Source organism: Pteropus vampyrus, unplaced genomic scaffold, assembly GCF_000151845.1.
Source record: "Pteropus vampyrus isolate Shadow unplaced genomic scaffold, Pvam_2.0 Scaffold163, whole genome shotgun sequence".
NCBI lineage: Eukaryota > Metazoa > Chordata > Mammalia > Chiroptera > Pteropodidae > Pteropus > Pteropus vampyrus.
Window position 1 is genome coordinate 2,273,070 of NW_011888944.1, and position 21,200 is coordinate 2,294,269.

A 21,200-nucleotide genomic window follows, 5' to 3' on the forward strand; every position below is an offset into this window, starting at 1 on the left:
CAAGAGGACAAGTTTCCTGAAGGATGGGTTCATGATACATGTGCCTAGGAAGCAGCCATGTGCTCAGAGAAAGAACTTATTACTTTATGAACTGACTGTGTTAAATAGTTATATTGTTTGCTATTGCCTTTCTATGCTGCTTAATTTTAAGGTATTTCAAATTACAGAGAACTCAGAACATGCCTTTAATTTAACACATAGAATCACACACAGATTCTAAAGAATCACCTAATTTAACCTAATTAACCAGCTAATTAATTCTTTAAAACTACTTGATAGGTAAAACACAGACCACAATAACACTTATTCTTATTTCTTCCCATTGTTAGCAATATATCTCTTTCATAGTATACAGTGGTTACTCTCTTCTATTCTCTGAATGATAATGAGAATATATTTTCATAGTAGCAACTGGTGACATTTCAATAAATCAGTGTGCCGCAGTGATACCTAAATAAAAGCTTATTTCACTATAATGATGCTTCCAGGCTCCCCTCAAGTCAGGTGGTTACTTGCAGTTAATGACCTGTGACATACCACACAAGTAGTCCTAAAAAGACTTATTATCCACTGCATGTGCAACAATATTTGCTTTATGGATGGCTAAATGAATGAAGACATTGAATGTAACTGTAAAAGTAAAATCAAAAGAAAACTTACAAGTAACATGTTTTCTTTAAGTAAAAGGGCTGTGACCATTTTCCATTAATACTTAACCTTTTGCTGGAGCAGTGCAACCACATACAATGCTCAAATCCATAAAGCCTAAGAGCTGTTCCGGGTTAATGCTAATTAACTGCCCTCAATCAAAAGAGCAGCAACTTTCCCCAAATGTAAGATCATCAGCCTCTATTGTTGACATCAAAGTCACATCACAAAGCTTAGCGAATAATAAAAAAAAAGAAAAATATGCTTTATACGTAAGTTGAGAGCATGTCTTTTAATCAAATTTATGTATACATATACAACACATGCCGAGAAAATAATTATGCTACACACAAAATTTACTAATCTCAAACAATACTCTATCTTTCATAGCTGGCAGACTTTGTAACCATTCATATGTTTACCATTTATAATTTCATTTCATTTACTAGACTCAGCGTTTGTCCACCATATGTCCGCTGTGGATTAACTATTCCCTTAGGCACAATTAAGGCCTTTCCATTTGTTGTAAGAAGAGCTAAGTATGAAGGACACAGCCAGAAATAACATTTATACCTCAACCAAAAACAGAAGCACATTCAAACTCAAACGATGGTTTATGTGGCATCTTTTTTTTTTATTAGACACATGTCTACATAGCAAAATAAACTTGAGATAAAAATTCACGGCAACTGTACACTGGCTTTCACCATTCGGACTGGATATCAAAACTCTATCAACCTCCATCAACTGAATTTAAACAATTTTTCAGAAAAATATACTTCTTAACTGTAAGTTAAGTGAAGGCTGGCTTCCAAATATTAATTATAACCAAAATTTTAATCAATATTTTGTATCAAAGATTTCAAAAATTTTTTTATTTTTATTTTTAAATCTTTAAATTAAAATGTTTATATAGACTTTGTGATACCACCTCCCATTACCCTTAAGTACAAGACAGAATGTGAAGAGTGGGAAACACAGTAACAACAACACATATAGCACCTATTATATATAAGGCACGGTTCCAGAAGCTTTAAATATATTTAATTCTTAGAACTTCCCTATAACGTAGGTGCTACCATTATTCTCACTTTACAGATGCGGGTACAAAGAGGGTAAGTACCTTGCCGTGGTCATACGGCTAATAAGTGAGCCCATATCCAAGCCTAAGTGGCCTTACTTAGAAGTCTGCGCTCATACTGTCTCTATATTAAAGACATTAAAGTGTTAGAACACACTATGAAATAAATATCCATAAGAAAAAATATAATTTCTCATCTTTTTAAAATTAAAATTTTGAATGAAAATTAGATATTAATTAGGGCTAAGAGTTTAGTTTTCAAAAGAACTATGTGTGTAATATAAAAGCTTTTTATATGATTTTATGTGTTAGCAACTCATAAGCACTAAGTGAGGCTGTTATTAAACTGCTCTTGCAAATAAAAAACCTGGACTCAGAGTTTTGCAAAACCTGGGGCGGGGGTGCGGAAACAACCAGCATTGTTTTCACTTCAGCATCTCAAAAGGTCTGTAGTTCAGTCTTTCGCCGAGGGAGAAAATTAATAATTGTCTAGTCTTTGATAACAAGGATTTATTGAGCACACTCTGCACCCGAGAGCTAGACAGCAGTAGAGAGACAGCTGTATACAAGGCAGACAGTCTCTGCCTCGTGGAGCTTTAATTACTGAACACTTGCGTAATTCCAAAGGAAAACAATTTTTGCTCTAAAAAAAAAGGTGACTTTTTCAGAAGAATTGCAGTTTTAAAAAAAACAGAAAATATCTAATTATTATTAAAATCACGTGAGAAAACTATCTAGTATTCTATCCTAGTCCCTTCCTATTTGTTCACTTCCTTCGCCCCTCCACAGAGTTTAATTGAGAAAGTTCTCGCAGACCCCTCATGTTCTACCTTTTCTCTTAATCAGAATCAGTGTAAAAAACTAAAGAGTAAAGAATGTAGAGACTCATTCAAAACTATTTCTAAAATAGAAGAAGTTCAAATAATTTAAAAAGATGTGCACTTTCTGTCACCAGGTGTTTGCACACACACTCGTGCCTGTCTCTCTCTCCCCAGGAACTCGAAAAACGCTGTAAAACCTCCCATCCTTCAAAAACAACTCTAAGATTCTGACCCGCACTCCCCCTCCCCGACCAGCTGCGACCCCATTTGCCGACTCCCTTGCACAGTGGCATGACTCATACATGTTGCCCCATCCGTTGCCTACAATTCATTTCCTTCCCTTCTCTCTTGAACTCAATCTACTCACCTTTCACCCCAAACACTCCGATGAATCTGCTTGCCAAGGTCACCACCAATTCTTGAATTATCATGCTCAGTCCTCTCCTGCTGATCACTCCCTTCTTAAAACACCTTCACATTTGGCTTCCAGAACACATCACTAATGATTTTTCTCTTACCTCCACTGACCACATTTCAATTCCATTGTTGATCTCTCTTCACTTCCCCAAACTTTAAAAGGATTAATCTTTGGACCTCTTCTCTTTTTAGACTCACTCTCAAGTACAGCTCATCCACTCTCAAGGATTTAAATATTATCAATATACTGTTGACTCCCATACTTTTATCTCTAGACCACACCTTGCCCCTGAACTGTAGACTGAAATAGCCAACTGCCTCCTAGACTTCTCCACATAGATGCTCAATAAGTACCTCAAACTTAACATCTCCAAAATCAAATTTTTAATCCTTCCCCCAAACCTGTTCCTCTCCCATTCTTCTTCATGTAAGTTGAACTTCAGCATTCAATTTATTTAGGCAGAAAATCTTGGCATTATCTTGCCTCTTCTTTCCTCTACCACAGCCATTCTATGAGAAAACCCATCATCCCTCCCTTCGAAATACAGCCAGAAGCAAACCACTGCTCACTGCTCCCAGGGCCCTCGCCCTGCTCCGTGCCGCCAGTGCTTCTCCTCTGGATTATATCAAAAGCCCCTGCTTACCCTGCTGTCACTCTTACCCACTACAGTACATTCTCAAAACAAAACTGTAGTGATCCTTTCAAGTTAAATCACTTCACTCTGATCAAATCCCTCAGTGGCTTTCGATCTCAGAAAGAGAAAAAGGAAAGCCCTTCCAATGGCCTACAAAGATATTCCTGATCTGTCCTCTTCCTAGATCCTTCTTTCTTTGTATCTAACTTCATCTCCAACACTATTCTTTCACTCACTATTCCTTACATATAACTACACACACAGCTATACACACACACACACACACACACACGCCTCCTCATGGCTCCTCGGGGTGGGGAGGGGGACAAAATACTACCTCGAGGCTTTTGCACCGTTTTTTCCCCTCTACTTGGATAACTCTTCTTCCAGGTATCTATGAATCTCACTTTCTCTCCTCCTTCATGTCTTTGTTTAAGTGTCATCTTCTCAGATCTTCCCCAACTACCATATTTAAAATCTTAACTCTCCACCAAGACTTCCTTTACCTCCCTCCCCCATTTTATCTATCTACACAACACTTATCACCATTTACATATTGCATATTTTACTTATTGCCTATCTTCCTCTACTGGAACACAGCAAGATGAGAATATGGACTTTTGCCCATTTCTGTATCCCTTACACCTAGACAGGTAGGTATGTGCTCGCAGACTGTGGAGGGAGGGAGGGAGGGAGGGAGGGAAGGGAGGGAGGGAGGGAGGGAGGAAGGCAGGCAGGCAGGCAGGCAGGCATTAGAGCAAACAGAAAATACCTGTGAATCAGTTTATTTATACTGCAAAAACCTTTAAGGCATTCATGTAAAATTTTAGAAAATAATGTCACAGAAAATGAAAAGTAATTAAATTCTAAGCACAAGAACAATTTTAAGTTAAAAAGAAATGCATTCCAAAGTCGACCATATTTTCAGGGTGTGTCTAGCAAACAGTAAGAATTCAAAAAATCTTAGCTAGATTTGTTGTTGTTACATATCCATGCACATAAAAAATGGATTTTATTTTATTACAAGTTTCAAGTATACAGTACATTGGTTAGACACTTATATGGTTTATAAAATGATCCACTAATTGCTCTTTCTCTCCTCTGGCCCTCCACCTAGCCATTCCATTAATGCTGACTGCATTCCCTATGCCGTGCTCCCCATCCCTGTGACCATCTATCAACTACGAATTTGTTCTTCTTTAACCCTTCAGCCTATTCTCCCAGCCCTCCAACCCCGCTCCCCTCTGGCTGTCACCAGACTGTCCTCTATATTTGTGAGTCTGTTTATGATTAGTTTGTTCTTTTTGTTCCTTAGATTCTGCATATAAGTGAAATCATATGGTATTTATCTTTCTCTGACTTATTTCACTCAGCATAATAACCTCTACATCCATCCAAACGGTAGGATTTCATATTTTTTAATGGCTGAGTAATATTCCATCGTATACATGAACCATAACTTCTTTATCCTATCGTCTGTTGATGGCCATTTAGGTTGCTTCTGTATCTTGGCTATGGTTAATTAGGCTGCCATGAACATAGGGGTGCATAGATCTTTATGAATTATTGCTTTGGTTCTCTTTGGATAAATACCCAGCAGTGCAATTGCTGGGTCAAAAGGTATGTCCATTTTTAACTTTTTGAGAAACCTCCAGACTGTTTTCCATAGTGGCTGTATCAATTTGGATTTTTAATAATCTAACAACTGAAGGATAAAATGAGCCTAAGAAATCATCTCTGCAAAGACAAGAAAGGGTTTAAACTACACATAAAGTTAAAATTAAACTCTCATAAACTGTACTGCAATAAATATGTTCGATTAAGCAGACTTACAACTGAACATAGTTTGAGTCATCTTATTTTAGGAATAGAACATACTTATGATTACCTGGTACAATCCCCTCATTTTATACATGAGGATGATCCTAAGTAAATTGCCCAAGGTCACACAGCTGATAAGAAGACAACACCAGGACAAAAGCTGAAGTTTTCTGATCCTCTTCTAGTGTTTCTTGCATCTGTATGGGGTCTGTTCCACAATCACTGCAAACATAACTATTAAAGGAGCTTAGACTACATTAATGAAAATTTCAAGTCTTTTCAAAACAGATGTTTTTATATGTGTCCTTTTAATATTATTTCATATTAATTTAATATTTAAAAATTTCCTCTAAAATTTAAAATCAGAGATTCATCATAAGAGTAAAGTAGATTATGCCTTAACATTTAATAAACTTTATCATGACAATGAGAAGATGGACAGAAATCATATAAACAGATTATTCTGCCCAAAATGCTTACACAATTCTCCAAAACAAACAAAACAAAACCACAAAAACCTTAATGCTTCTCAGGCTAAGTAAAGTGTAATACTGTCAAAGGGTTCGAAGTGACTATGAAATTACATAATATCACTGCAAAAATTGTCAAGTGAAAAATCATTTTTGACTAGCATTATGAAAAAGCACTCACTTTACATTTTCTTCCCCAATGACTAGTCACGACACCAGTCCAGATGCAAGGTTATGCCTTAACGTAAGGAAACTATTTACCCAATTAAACTTGCAATACTATCAAAACGTTCTGAAAGTGCAGCAGGAGTGCGAAGTATCACATAAAAGAACAGCTTTAAGTGCATGTATTAAATACTCTCTCACTTAGCACACAGAATGCTGATGCTATCAGTATCACAATAAGATGCTACCGGCATCTTGTAATGAATAATCATAGCTCTATTTGACAAACTTATATAAAGAGAGGAAAAATTTTTAAAAAATGAAGCAATCAAAACAGGAATATTAAGTCCATCTGAAAAAGACACTTGGATCTAATACGTTGGGATTACTATTCCCAGAACACGAAATATCGAAGTATTAAAACAAATGGAGAAGAGGGCAGAATGTTTTAATTTAGAATGTATAAACAAAATGAACTCTTCAAATCCTCAAAAGCTTTTGTTTATACTTTATAAATTACAAACTCTCTTAAGCAAATTGATAATAATGATTCACTCATTCACTTTGTTATAATATTGTAGATGATAAATTTTATAGAAGTTAATATGAATACTTCAAAATAGGAATCCAACTAAGTAAATGTTACCTACTTCAAAGTTTCTCATTTCTACTCTCCAGATAAAATAAGAATTTTTTAAGAGGCAAGAGTCACAGTATAAGCAAGTACTTTCATGTAAATTCCCATGAGGTTGTTCAAGCTGGACGTATAACCATCTCTTATACTACTCTATTACTGGAGAATAAAAAATAGTCTTTTAAAGCCTTGTAATAATTTTATTGAGAGCATCAGTAAAATTTTCAACTTGAAATTTACTTTTACTGATACATTTCCACTGAGTTCAGAGAACACAACTTACAGGGTACATTAAAATGTAACCTCTGAACCTAGCAGTGTAAAACATCACTTCCTGGGCAGAGATAGTACTCCAAGAACAATCAATCACTGTTAAGAAGAATATACATTCAACATTGTTAATTAGTGTTGATGCACTCTTCTCTATGCCCTCATCTGTCATGAAGATTGTTTAAAAATCTGAGTTATTAGTCTTTATTTGGGAAAGGATCTGGTTAATATCTTTAAGAGTAGAAATCATTCATCCATTCACTCTATCGCAGAGCATGATAATTCCTACCCTGAATGCAAGTTATGGATAACCACTACCCCTCCACTAACTAAGAACCTATAAATCAGGAAGAGGGCAGCTCCTATGCAACCCCTGTTAATTTCTGTTTACAATCTATCCAACTGAGAATGTTAGCTAGTCAGTGGAGAAACAAGCTGATGGATCAGATAGTAGGAAAACATAACAGCTTAAAGACAGAAAATAACAAAATGACAAATTAAAATGCCATGTGATTATAAAACATAGACTGAATTTAAATTTACTTTTTTAAAAATTAATATTCCTGAATGTTCATTTTGTTTCAATTTGAACATTCCCTGAAACATGGGGGGAAAATTTAGACTGCACTTCTGCGCAAATTATGATTTCTGAAAATAAACACAAAAATAAAATATTTGTAAGCGAAAAGTCAAAAGTGTAAGGTTCTACCATTATGTAGAAGTCACAAGTTGGGGGGAGGAAGCAAAATTCTTAATTCTTTTATATTTACTTACCCTAAAATCATGACATTGAAATCCATGACATTTTATCTCAAACATGACCCAGTATAACAGAACTTTGATGTATTTCCTACTAAGCCGTATCCAACGGTATTCACCAGGATGGAATTACACCACTTGGGCCTGACGGCCATCGAACAGACTCCTTGTATCTACATGTGTTTTTTCCTCATTAAGAAAACTATTTTCCCTGAATAACACATCCTGGGCCATAAACACTTCTAATTTCAACAGTCTTCATGAAAAGGCTTTTATTCATTCATTCAGTATTCATTCATTCAAGCACTGTTCTAAGTGATGAGGTCCTCAGCTTTCACAGAGTTTAGATTTTTGTGAGAAAAGACAGATGAGAAACAAACAAGAAATAATATCAGATGGCAATGAGACTATGCAGATAACAGAAACAGAATGTCCTGACAGAAAGGCGCTAGATGCCTCTTCTTTAGATTGAGTGCTTGGGGTAGGCAGCTCTGAGGAGATGACATTTAAGGTGAGATCCAAATGACAACATGGAGCTAGCCAAGCAAACACTAAAAGGAGAAGCCTTTCAAGCAGAGCAAACCCTAAGGTACAAAATAATTTGGAATGTTTTAGGAATGAAAAAAAAGACAAATGTGCCTTATGCATATAGTGGGCGAAGGAGCATGTAGAAGAAGATGAGGTTTGACATCACCTAGTGCTTGGTAAACCTGGATAAGGAGTTTGGATTTCATTCTAAGTGTGATGAGAAAGCACTAGCACTAGAGGGTTTTAAACAGAAGAGTCATATATTATGATTTGCCATTTGGGAACTGGATTGTAGAAGAGCAAAGCCAGGAGCAGGAAGAACAGTAATGAGGCTACTGCAGTAGTTCACGTGAGAGGTGATGGTGGTGTGTTAAGCAATGGCCACGGTCCACCTGTAATAAGCCCGTAAGTGGACATAAAGTGAAAATCCCTAAGCTCTGCAGTGCAGGCTCCAATCAAGTGAGAGTGCCCCAACACTGGAAGACCAAGATCTTCAAGGCCAGGAAACCAAGTGTTAGGCCTGGTGGACTGTGCTCCCTGCATTGCAAAAGTTGCCCTAGATGGTTATATAATTGTTTCCGGGTGCTTATGTGACTGTACCTGTACACTGTCAGACACCTCATTCTACAAGGGGCTGTAGACGTGATCAAACTTCAACAGAACTTCCCGTAAACAACACGGAATAAGTAAATGACCTACCCTCTTTCTCATTTTGAAACTCACCTACCAAGAATTTATTTTTACTAGGGAAAAGCAGGGCCTTCTATAAGGATATGGACATAACAATACTTATTAATCTTGACAACCAAACACAGCAAAAAAAAAAAGGCAGTCAAATCTTCAGAAAATTAGAAGATGGTAGAGAAAAAGATAAAAGTTAAGACCTAGGTTAGAAAGTCCAGTCACTACTCAAGCACTCACTCTGGCTTTACCTTCGTGCAAACTAACAATGACTAGCTGAATACACATAGCTGGCGCTCAAAAATGTTTGCTGAATGACTGCCATGCCCAACACATGGTATGAGAACTATCGATCTGGAACAAACACAAGGAATAAGATGATGACAAAGGAATTCTCTAGGAATCATTTCCTCCGGGCCACTTCCATAAAACATTTCAGCTCTACTAATTTATAATTTGTGATCATTCAAATTAAAGCTGTAATCAGTGCTTTTAAAAGGCTATTATGGAATATACAGATGTCAAATTATAATGTACACCTGAAAATTATGTAATTGTATTAACCAATGTTACCCTAATAAACGTAATTAAAAAAATAAAAATAAAAGGCTATTATGATTAATGATAATAACTAATAGTTACTGAGCACTTACATTGTATAAGACCACAAGCTAAGTGCTTTTCATGTACTATCTCATTTAATCTGTAAACCAATTTTATCAGACAGGAACTACTACCCTTATTTCCAGATGAGGAAATTGAGGCTTAAAGATATAAAGTAATCCAGAGTGTAGGGGGAAAAGGGGAGGCTGATAACGTAAAAGGGATCAAATATTTATTTCTGTGGTGACAGAAAGAAATCTAATTATGGGGTGGTGAACACACAATGTAATATATATGACTTACTGTTGAATTGTACACTTAAAATTTACTGGGTTTTGTTCATCAATGTCACCATAATAAATTTTAAAAATAAATTAATTTAAAAACAAAGATATAAAGCAGTTTGTCCAATGTCACAGTGCTATTAAGTAAAGAAATCAGGCTTGTAAGCAAAGTCTGTCTAAATTCAAAGTCCTATACTCTTAACCACAACTCAAAACTTCATTTGAAATTGAATTAGTACAAAGAACACTTAGCTAGTCTCTTAGTTATTCTTTCAGCACAGAACATAAAATAAATTCAATAAATTTAAGTATTTTAAGTATGATATACTGAAATAATTGATTTAATAATCACCAATTCTGTCTATGTATTAAAGCAAGTCCATGCTGCCTTTTCATTAACCTACTCTAATTACTCCTTATATTTAAACATAATAAAACTAAACCCATAACTCACTCTTACCTAAGACTATCCTCGATCCTCAGTCCAAATTTCTGAGAGTTTACTATACTTTAATAAAAAGCAAATGGTTTTACAACTTACTAATTATAAGCTCTTACTATGGAACAAACTCGCACATACACATACTTTGTATGAAAATTTTCTCTCTACCTTGTAATATGTCACAGTGCTATTAAGTAAAGAACCTTCAGCTAAAAGCTGGCTACTGTGGCCAATATATTTACAGCCTCCACACATTTCTTTTCCACATATGCTTTCTATTCAAGTTGCAAAGACTAGGACACAATAATGAATTTCACATGCACATTCAGGCAGAAGATTATGTGTAGATAATGAGCATAATAATCCAGTTTCAGATGTCTCCCCATCACGTTTCTTTTGCTTTGTCTGTGAAGTCTTTGCTTTTTAATATAATTATACTCCCAGGAAAGAAAATGAATACATACTACTATATCGATGTAACCTCAACTTGGAAATAAATTTTAAGATCTTTCATTACATGATCATACGAAATTGGGCCAGTGACAGATCATGCAGTAAATAATATTCAGGAAAATGTTCATTTATAATCTCTTCACTTACATATATAAATTCTATGTGACTGCATATTCTATTATAGGAATTCATTTTGAAAGAGTATTATAAATACAAGAAAGGGGTTAAAGCTAAGCTGAAAGTGAAAAAATTCTTTTGACTTTTATGCTATTAAATCTCAAACATAACATTGCAATTTTTGCATAAACTCATATAACTTATATAAATTTTTTTAAACCTACGAATGATACAACCAGCACAGTCCAATAGCCCATCAAGTCTGATATCCTGTCTTTGACACTGACCAATGCTGGATGCCTCACAGGATAGCGTGAACATATAATATATATAATTAGGCACCACTATGCCATTACTCCAGATGGTGGTTAGATTATATCCTGAAAGAAATAAAAACAAATCCCAACCTCCACCTCTTCCCTACTCTATAATTTCCCAAAAGGTGATGGGAAACCTCAAATTAAGCACAAATTTAACCATAAAATAAGCCAACGCTTTGGTAACATAATGACCAAAAAATGATCTCCTAAAATGAAAAGTTCTACTTAGAAACAGAACCTAAGCTCATCAAAACTTATCATTCGTAAAGAGAGATTTCAGTGAATTGAAAAGCATCTGATTGGCTCAATTAAAATTATTTTAAAAATAAATGAGTTAAAATTTAACTAAAGCTTTAAAAAAACTATATTTTTCACCCACACAATCCATTTTGTGATATGTAATACTGTTTTCTAAAAGCATTATAAAATTTGTATTTTTAACTCTTCAGAGTAATGATATTCACACCTGTTTTGTAATGGTTTTAAAGACTTGGATTTATTAAATGTTCATTTAAGTGTGCAAAACCACATAATAAAGAAATCTTGGTTTAGTCATTCAGGAAGTACTATTTCCTAAACAATTACAGACAAAAAAAAAATGCACTAAACTTTTAAAGACTTTTGGAGAAGATAATTCTCTTGGTAGTATACTTGGGTATTGATTTAACAACGCTTGTAATCAGGAAATAGTTCCTGACCTAAATCCTCCATGGTATAATTTGAATTCATTTTCTCTTTTTCTGTCCTTACATAAGTTGTAAAAGATTAGGTCACATCATAATATTTTATATATTTGAAAACCCTTATTTAGGAATCTTTTTCCAAGTAACTGCATTGTAGGACTATGAACCAAGTAAAAGTCTTATACTACATTCAGTCTTATAATTTTTATATGCTGTATATAGTAGTCCAAAAGACAGATGTCAACAATTACTTATCCATCATTTTTACTAAACACTACTCTTCCCCATCATAATATACTTTATCTCAAAAAGAAGAAAAATCTGTATTTCAGAACAAACCTCAAAAATTCAGTAAAGGAACTTTATGAGAGATGGGAGCAAGGAACAACACACACTAAATTCCACACAGACACTTTTTCCTTCACTAGAAGAGGGGATCATTTAATGAAATGTATCTCCCAAAATCTCTGGGGCAGAGCTGAAGCTACAGTGCAGCATCATAAAATCTGCAGCTGTGTTGCTGTTTGTTACTGTCTACGCTGCTTCCTTAGACATCAGGAAGCCAAAACACACACAGTCAGAACAAAACTTACCTTAACCGGAATTGGCCAAAGCAGCAGAGCAGTTATGATAGATCAAGCATCAAAACTATTACTGAAAAGACTATACATCTTTAGGAATTTTCTCAAGCAATTTGCTCGCTCCAGAAAAGCTGCATCTACTTGTTTCCAAACATCAATTTTTTAGGAATTAAAACAACAAGATAGGCAAACAAACTGTACTATACATAAATAAGCATTAAAAACTTACTTTTATTGCCCACCAAGGCAACCAGTGGCTGAGTTTCTGATTCCTCACTCACTTTCTTCACCACAGCATACCAGTCTTCTAAATTCTCAAAGCTTTGATAATTTGTAATATCATATACCAAGAGGATTCCCTGTCACAAAAAGAGTTACAAGGTATTTGTAATGCACTATTAGAAAAAAAAATAATATTACTCTTAAGTTATGCTTCAGATATGCCTAGTAGAGTGTAAAAATACAAATGCGGACTGTTTTATATACAAACTGACTTCAATTTAGTTACTAGCAGTCAGATAATACTGAATGTTTTCATTCAAGATAAATCCAGCAATGATAATGCAATGCAAGGTAAGTAATAATTTTATCAAATTGTGAGCGGTTTCCCAGTAAGATATCTGGGGTATGCTTGGTAAGTTACAATAAACGTAAGAAAATCATATCACAGAGGTGGAAAAGCTGCAAAGTGTACAATCCTGCCTTGTACTTTCATGAGGTCAAACATTTAAGCTTTTCAATAAATAACCATCTGCTGCTGCTCTTCTTAAATATTTTCAAAAATGTGGAGATTCCATGACATCCCTTGATAGTCAATTTCAGTGTTTAACACAATTTTCTTTAAGTGAAATAAGTCGATTTCCTCTTTGGGTCCTCTGTGCATTTGGAGAACAAAATGATAGTATCCTCCTTATAATAACCCTTCATGTTCTTGAAGATAGTTAAGAAACTCCTTTACTGTCTCCTTTCCAGAATAAACAAAACTCAATTCCTTAAACTTGCCTCAAAGGACCTATTTTCTATCCCTTTAATCATAGTTGTTGGTTCTTCCCAGGACACTCTACACACAGTTTTTCGACATCCTCTTTAAAATAAGCAATATAAAACTGGACATGATACTGTAATAAGAACATGAGCAAAGCCAAATATAACAGAAGGAATGCTTCCTGCCTCTTATATATCATATTCCTTTTAATATATCCCATTATTTTGTGTGGGAAGGAGAAGTATGTACACACACAAAAATAACAGTGCCACATTCTTGATTCTCATCCAGTATGTGGTCAAACACTTAATATAAAACTCTGCATACAATATAAGTCTAGACCCTAATGGCATTTATGTCTCCGTCTTCTTAGGTTATAATCATAAATGTTGACTACTTTTTTGCACCTACAATGTACCAGATATCTGGATCTTTTCATTAATCCTCCTAACAATCATGCAAAACCAGTGTTATTATCCTCATTTTACTAATAAGCAGAGGTTAAAATAACCAAGTCACACAGCTACTTAAGTAATTGAGCCAGGATTTGAACCAAGGACTGAATAAATTTAAAGTTCACTCATTCATTCAACAAACATTTGTCTGCCAACTATATGCCAAGCACTGTGCTGAGTGCTAGGGATATAAATTCCAAACCTCAAGGAACTCACAGTCCTGCAGCAAAGTCAAGCACATAAACAGAGAAGTATATATCACAGAAGTCACGGTCAATGACATTCTGATAAATATGAATCAACTGGCTGAGGGCATGGCAGGGGTGGGAGTAGGGAGAGTGTTATTTGTAGAATTTGCCAATTTCTTTGGTGTAAATACTCCTTTGTGAACATTTTCAAGCTATTGAAGTCACTTCACTGAACTAAATTGGGTAGGACATCACTATATAGCGTTTCCACCATATAGATCAACTAAATGTAAATAACCTCAAGAGCACAGATAACAGACAGATAGAAAAATAATTAGTAAGTGATGCATTCTGAGCATATCTTTGCTTTTAATATAATTCATAAGTTTATATATAATTTTATATCATAAATGTATTCAACAACTACCTCAAAAAAAACTCCAGAAATGTAACAATTGACTCTCCCAAACTGGCTCCAGCACACCACCATTATAACCTGCCAGTACCATGCTCTTTTATTAAACTACTCTGGCCCCAAAGTCTCTTCGTTTCTCTGGGTCTCAGGTTGTTTGCCTCTAAAATTAGATAATTGAGTTAAAATCTCTAAAATCTCTTCCAGTTAAAATATTCTATAATTTTAATGCAAAATCTCTTGTCTGATTCATTTTACTAACACAGACATCTATTTGTCTGTCGTCCCAGATGCACTGAAATAACGCCCAACAAAGAATTATTTGAAATAATGAGCATAATCCCACTTTTCTTATTAAGAATAATGCCCCAGAACTGACCTCTGAAGAAAGCTAATCTTCACTTTATTCACACCACCTCCAGCTGACATGAGCGCTACAACATACTGTGTTAAAAGAGCTCCACCCTGGAAGCCGGGTAGCTACTGGGCCGCAGCCCTGGCCCTACCACCTACTGACCTCGGGCAATGCTTCTGTCACCTACCTTTACAGTACTTGTCATGCCTAAGAGATTAAGTGAAATAATAAAAACAGACTTACTTAAAAACTAACATAATGCACAGTGTCGGGAATTTTTATTATTATTATTCTGAGTGAATAAGAATCACATTTTCAAGGCAATTTTAAGGTAGTTTTTACACTCATAAACTAAGCCTCGACCTATGCTGCCTCTTAAACCTTAAGATTTTGGAACTCTCCTAATTAATACATGAAAATCTTCATCTCGACATGAGTCAATATCTGAACATGACAAAATATATTCAAATAAAACATGGCCACTATCTCCTGATAATCTGTACTAAACAGAGCTATGGAATCAAAATTAAATACCATTAAGCTAGACTAGGGGTTCTAGTCTAGCTCAAATCCAGCTCACAGCCCATATTTTTAAATAAACGTTTATTGAAACAGTGACACGCATCAGTTTAGGTGTTATCAATAACTGCTTTTGCACTACAACTGCAGAGTTGAGCAGTTGCAGCAGCAGAGACGGTATGGACTGCGTCACCTAAATATTATCCATCTGGCTCTTTAAGGAAAAGTTTGCCAATTCCTGATCTAGACCAATGTGTCCTACGACACCTATAAATCTTCCAGGACTCATAAGATAAGATAAGATAAGATAAGATAAGATAACACCTTTTTATTAATCTAGCTATGCACCAATCCAAACATCTATTTGCTTACATAGCCCATTTTCAGTATCAGTTAATATAAAAACTACAATTTTATCTTTGCTCCAAACATGACAATTGTGTACCAGTTTTGACCTTCACCACTATAGTGAAAATATGAGAAGGCAAAATAAGAAAACCAAAGACACTAAAATACAAAAGAAATTCTAGGCCAGATAGGTACTAGATTTATTGGGGTGATCATTTCATAAGGTATATAAATGTCTAATTACTATGTTGCACACTTGAAACTAATACAATATTGTATGTTAACCATAACTGAAAAATAAATTTTAAAAAATAAAAGAAAGAAATTCTAGGGCTTTCAGTTTCAGCTGAACAAAGCTGAAAATCAATGGCTTTTCTTGGACATAACAGAGAGCTGAGTTTACCAGGCAAACTGCCACCCTGAAATTTGGAGAGACAGGTCAATTCAGAGAATCACAGCCAAAATCTGCTTACCAAGAGCAGAAGCTGTTAGAGCCAGTGAATGGTAAGAATGTTCATTTAAATGATAATTTTTAGGAACCGCTGGAGGCTGAGTGTGGTCTAGCCTGAGAATGAGAAACTCCTGGGGGACACAGTCTCTGGGGCACTGGGTGTGCCCTCCAGGAACTCCACCATATCCTCCTGATGAAGAGTCAAGAAAGATACCTTCATAGCCCCAGCATGAGAAGGGAGAAAAGTGACAACTGTAAAATATGCTCGGGGCAATGTCTATGAAAGGGCAAGCTCTGCAGGTGAACAAGCTTAATCAGAGTCTTACAGGACAGGAGAAAAGGGTCATTCCCACGTCAAGCCCCTCTGGCCACTCTGTGTCACCTAAGTGTGAAGAGCTAAGAACACCTGTGAAGGTCAAAGCCCAGGAACACAAGGCCACTAAAAGGTTGTGACTTCATCATAAGAACATAGAATGCTTCCTCTCCCTCTACTTAACCACCACAACAAGAAGGCTCCAGAATAACAGCAGTGGATTCCAGCAGAAAGAGCTATCAGACACAAACTTCAACTAAGGAAGAATCCTTTGAGATACTCCAAAAAAAGGGAGAAAAAAAACAAGGACAAAAAGGAATTTGATGTCTCTGGCACCTACAGCTTCAGCAAACATTAAACAGGCCAAATCTTGGCCAAGTTAACATAAAACTTCACAATACGGGCCTATTTACCTGAGTTCTTATTACTTAATACATCATGTCTAGCTCTCCAACAAAAAATTAGAAGGAACACTAAAAAGCAGTTTGAAAAGAAAAAGCAAGCATTAGAATTAGACTCATATAATACAGATTTTGGAATTACCACATCGCAGACTTAAAAGAACTATGATTAATATATTAAAGGTTCTAATGGAAAAAGTAGACAACATGCAAGAATAGGTGGGTAATGGAAGCAAAAAAAAATGGAAACTCTAAAAAGGAAATGAGGGCATGCTAGATATCAAAAACACTGTAACAGAAATGGAGAATGCCATTGATGGCTCATCCATAGGTTGGACATAGCTTAACAAAGAATCAGTGAGCTTGAAGATCAAGTCACAGAAACTTCCAAAACTAAAATGCAAAGAGAAAAAACAATGAAGAAAACAGAATATCAAAGAACTATGACACAATTCGGAATGGCATATCATACATGTAACTGGAATATCAAAAACAGAAGAATGGACTTTAAAAATATTTGAATAATGGCCAAGAAATTGCCAAAATTAAAGACGCCAAACTACAGATCCAGAAATCTCAGAAAACACTACGCAGGATAAATACCAAAAAATCTACAGCTAGGCACATCATATATTCAAACTGCATAAAACAAAACACAAAAAGAAAATTTTGAAAGAAGTTTGGAGGGGGACTACCTTACCCATAGACAAATAAGGATAAGAGGAATAGAGAATTTCTCATCAGAAACCACATAAGAAAAGAATAAAGTGAAATGTTTAAAGTGCTGAAAGAAAAAAAAACCAATCTAGAATTCTATATGTAAAATTATCCTTCATAAGTGAGAGAGAAATAAAGACTTTCTCAGATAAACAAAAACTGAAGGAAGTCATAGCCAGCAGACCTGCCCTGGAAGAAAGAGGTTAAAAGAGGTTCTTCAGGGAAAAAGAAAGGATATTATTGGCCAGAAATTCAGTTTGACATAAAGAAAGGAAGAATATCAGAGAAGGAACAAGTGTTTGTCGTTTAAACTAATAATAGTAATAGTGTATTTAGCACGTGGACAAGCAAAATGATGACAGCAATGCCATAGGGATGGGAGGAATAAATTGAGAATATTCTTTTATGAAGCATCTGAACTACATGAAAAGCAATATCGGGTTATGTGCAGGTAGCCTCATATTAGTTAAAACTGTATGTTGCAACTCTAGAGAAAATGTTAAAAAAAAAGTTTTAAGTATAATTTATAGGCTGAGAAAAGATAAAATGCTCAAATAAAACCAGAAAACATCGAAAGAGAAATAGAAAAAAAAAAAAGAAAAAACAAACAAACAAAACAAAGATCAGCATGAGGAACAGAAAACAAACATGATAGCTATATTACTCTGACTACGTTAACAATCACTTTAATGTGAATGGTCTAAATATACCAATTAAAAGACAGAGATTGTCAGAGCAGATGAAAACCAAGATTCAATTATATGTTGCCTACAGGGAATTAACTTTAAATATTAAGACACAGGTTAAAAGTAAGGGGATACAGAAATACCATGCTAACACTAATAAAAAAAAAACTATAGAGTTACTATATTAAGTTTCAGACAAAGCAGACTTCAAAACAAGGAAAACTGTTTAAAGTATAAAGATCGGCATAATAATAAAGAGGTCAATTCTCCAAGAAGACATACCAATTCTTTGTATACATATACAACTAACAACAGAGTATCAAAATATGAGGCCAAAACTGATAGAACTATAAGAAATTCCAAATCCACAGATCCACTAATAGAATTGGAGAACAACACCCCTTTTTCATTGACACATCAGGTAAAAATAATCAGTAAGCTGACCTGAACAGCACTAACAATCAGCTTCATCTAATTAACATTTATAGAAGACTCCAACATTACAATTTACAATGTTCTTAAGCTCACATGAGATGTTGACCAAAACAGACTACATTTTAGGCCATAAAAATATACATACCTTAACAAATGTATAATAGATTTCATACAATGCATGTTAGTAGACTATAATGAAAATAAACTAGAAATCAGTAATACAAAGAGAGCTGGAAAAACTCAAAATATTTGGAGATTAAACAACATACTTCAAAATAACATACAGATAAAAAAAAGTCTCAAGAGAACTTAAAAATCTTAAACTAATAAAAATACAACCTATCAAACTTTTGGCACACAGCAAAAACAGTACTTAGAGGAAAGTGTACAGCATTAAATGCATATATTAGAAAAGAATACCAGAACTCAAGCTTCCTCTTTAGGAAACTGAGAAAGAACAACAATTTAAGCCGAATGCAAGCAGAAGAAATAATAACAATTAGAATAGAGATCAATAAAATTGAAAACAAGAAAACAATAAATAAAATAACGTTGGGGACAGGGGAAGAGGAAAAAGATAAATCAGTAAGGGGTTATAATTACTGACCCCATAGACTTTAGAGGATAATAAAGGAATAAGAGAAACAACTCTACAGCTAAAATTTGACAACTTAAATGAAATAGACTAACTCTTTAAAATGCACAAACTACAAAAACTCATATAAGCAGCCACCGACTCCCAGGGCCCTCTACCACTCAGCATAGCAAAGCCAGACTTCGAAGTGCTCCCCTCTTTGGGAGCCCGTAATTCAAGCACCCTCAACGCCCTGAGTGTCTCACCACATCCATCACCCCAGACCTCTTCTGACTCCTTCCAGAAATCTGTCAGAATCTTCTCAGCCACTGGAAAATACAACGCCCTCAGAAGTCCAACACTTCTTAGTAACAACTGAAGTCTGAGAAGAATCTACTAGGGAATGCTGCAAATAATTTTCCTGGCAATCTTGTGACTATCTAAACCCATCACCACGTCTCATGTCCCTGAGAGCCTCTCTTATCACCCGTCTATCCTCCATATATCCTTTTCCTGTGTGTTTACCCCCATACTTCCCTGTACTTCCTATTCTCGATTTAGCCCCCTAATGCTCCTCTTCCTGAATCTTTTTGCCAGGACTTTTAAAAATCAGATTTCAAGTTCAATAAATCCTTTTATATCTTCAAATTCTTCAACAATAATTTCTTCCACTTTCTATACCCTGACTTTTTTCCCCTGCAATCCCAGAAGATACTACTACCCCTTCTCTTGGTAAAGCTCAAGACTTTTCGTAAATATCAGTTACTTTATATAGTACTTTGTTTTTATCAATATCCCTTATCACCATATCTCATAAGCATTGTAGGTCACTAAATCAGAAGGATACCATTTTCAAAGGAATAACTTGTAGCAGTCTCGAAGAAACAAATATGGTAGCAGTACTTGACAGTCTTGTAAGGTATTTCATAGATTTACCTCTAAAATTTAATAGGCACAGTACACACTTAATTTAACCTTCCCCAAAATAAAAGATTCCCTATTCCCAAAAATGCAGGTATTTTTCTCCCTGATTTGTATGACAAACTACTTTAGTTTTTAATTACGTATAGAAATAAATTAAATCAAATACAACAGTCATAATACTTTAGATTATGCGTTGGACTTCTGAGGGCGCTGTATTGTCCAGTGGCTGAGAAGATTCTGACAGATTTCTGGAAGGAGTCAGAAGAGGTCTGGGGTGATGGATGTGGTGAGACACTCAGAGCTTTGAGGGTGCTTGAATTATAGGCTCTCAAAGAGGTGAGTATATGTATATGTACATACAACAGTACATACACTCTGCCATATAAAAGTACAATCCGCATGTAGAAGAGTAATGCAAGAGAGGTCTGAAAATATAATCAGTTATAAGTTGCCAATATCAAACTAAAAATTCCATAGTAAAAGACAGCAGAGGGTGTCAGGAGCCCAGCTTTGAGATGAGCTCTTTCCTGAGTTGTCATACAGACACCAAATTCTTTTGTCAGTGGTTAACAGGCTGGCTCATCTGTGTGGGGCACTGGCATACAGTAGTAGCAATGTTTAACCTCACAAATGACTATACTTCATTGAGTTTATGCTCAGTAGGGCAGTGTTTGCAAACCACTTAGATTCCAGGATGGAAAGAGCTACAAAAATGAAACATCCAGTCCTTCTCTGAGGTTTGTTATTAGCCTCTGTTAGCCACAGGTTACAGGGCACTAAACACTATGTACTGTGTGTTTGCTCGTAACCACTATGAAAAATAGCCTATAACATCTTTCTGAAGACTTCTAGAAAATTTTAAGGTAATTCAAAATCTGGGAATTTAACTGAGATATACTTCAATTATTAGAACTAGTTCTTGTCAAAATGTCACTAATTCCTTCTTGGATGTCAATTCAATTTTGTTTCAACCAACACTGTTCAACAGATTATTGCTAAAAGTTTAACGTCACTGGGGGTGGGG

At 35.2% G+C, this 21,200-nt stretch overlaps 1 protein-coding gene across 1 annotated transcript in view; it reads right to left on the reverse strand.

The window, feature by feature from the left end:
• RAB28 (RAB28, member RAS oncogene family) overlaps positions 1 to 21,200 on the reverse strand; it is a 69,683-nt gene that overhangs the window by 39,341 nt on the left and 9,142 nt on the right. The window contains exon 3 of the mRNA XM_011370190.1: positions 12,643 to 12,772. Coding sequence (XP_011368492.1) covers positions 12,643 to 12,772 — 130 coding nt within the window. The remainder of the gene's footprint in view (positions 1 to 12,642; positions 12,773 to 21,200) is intronic.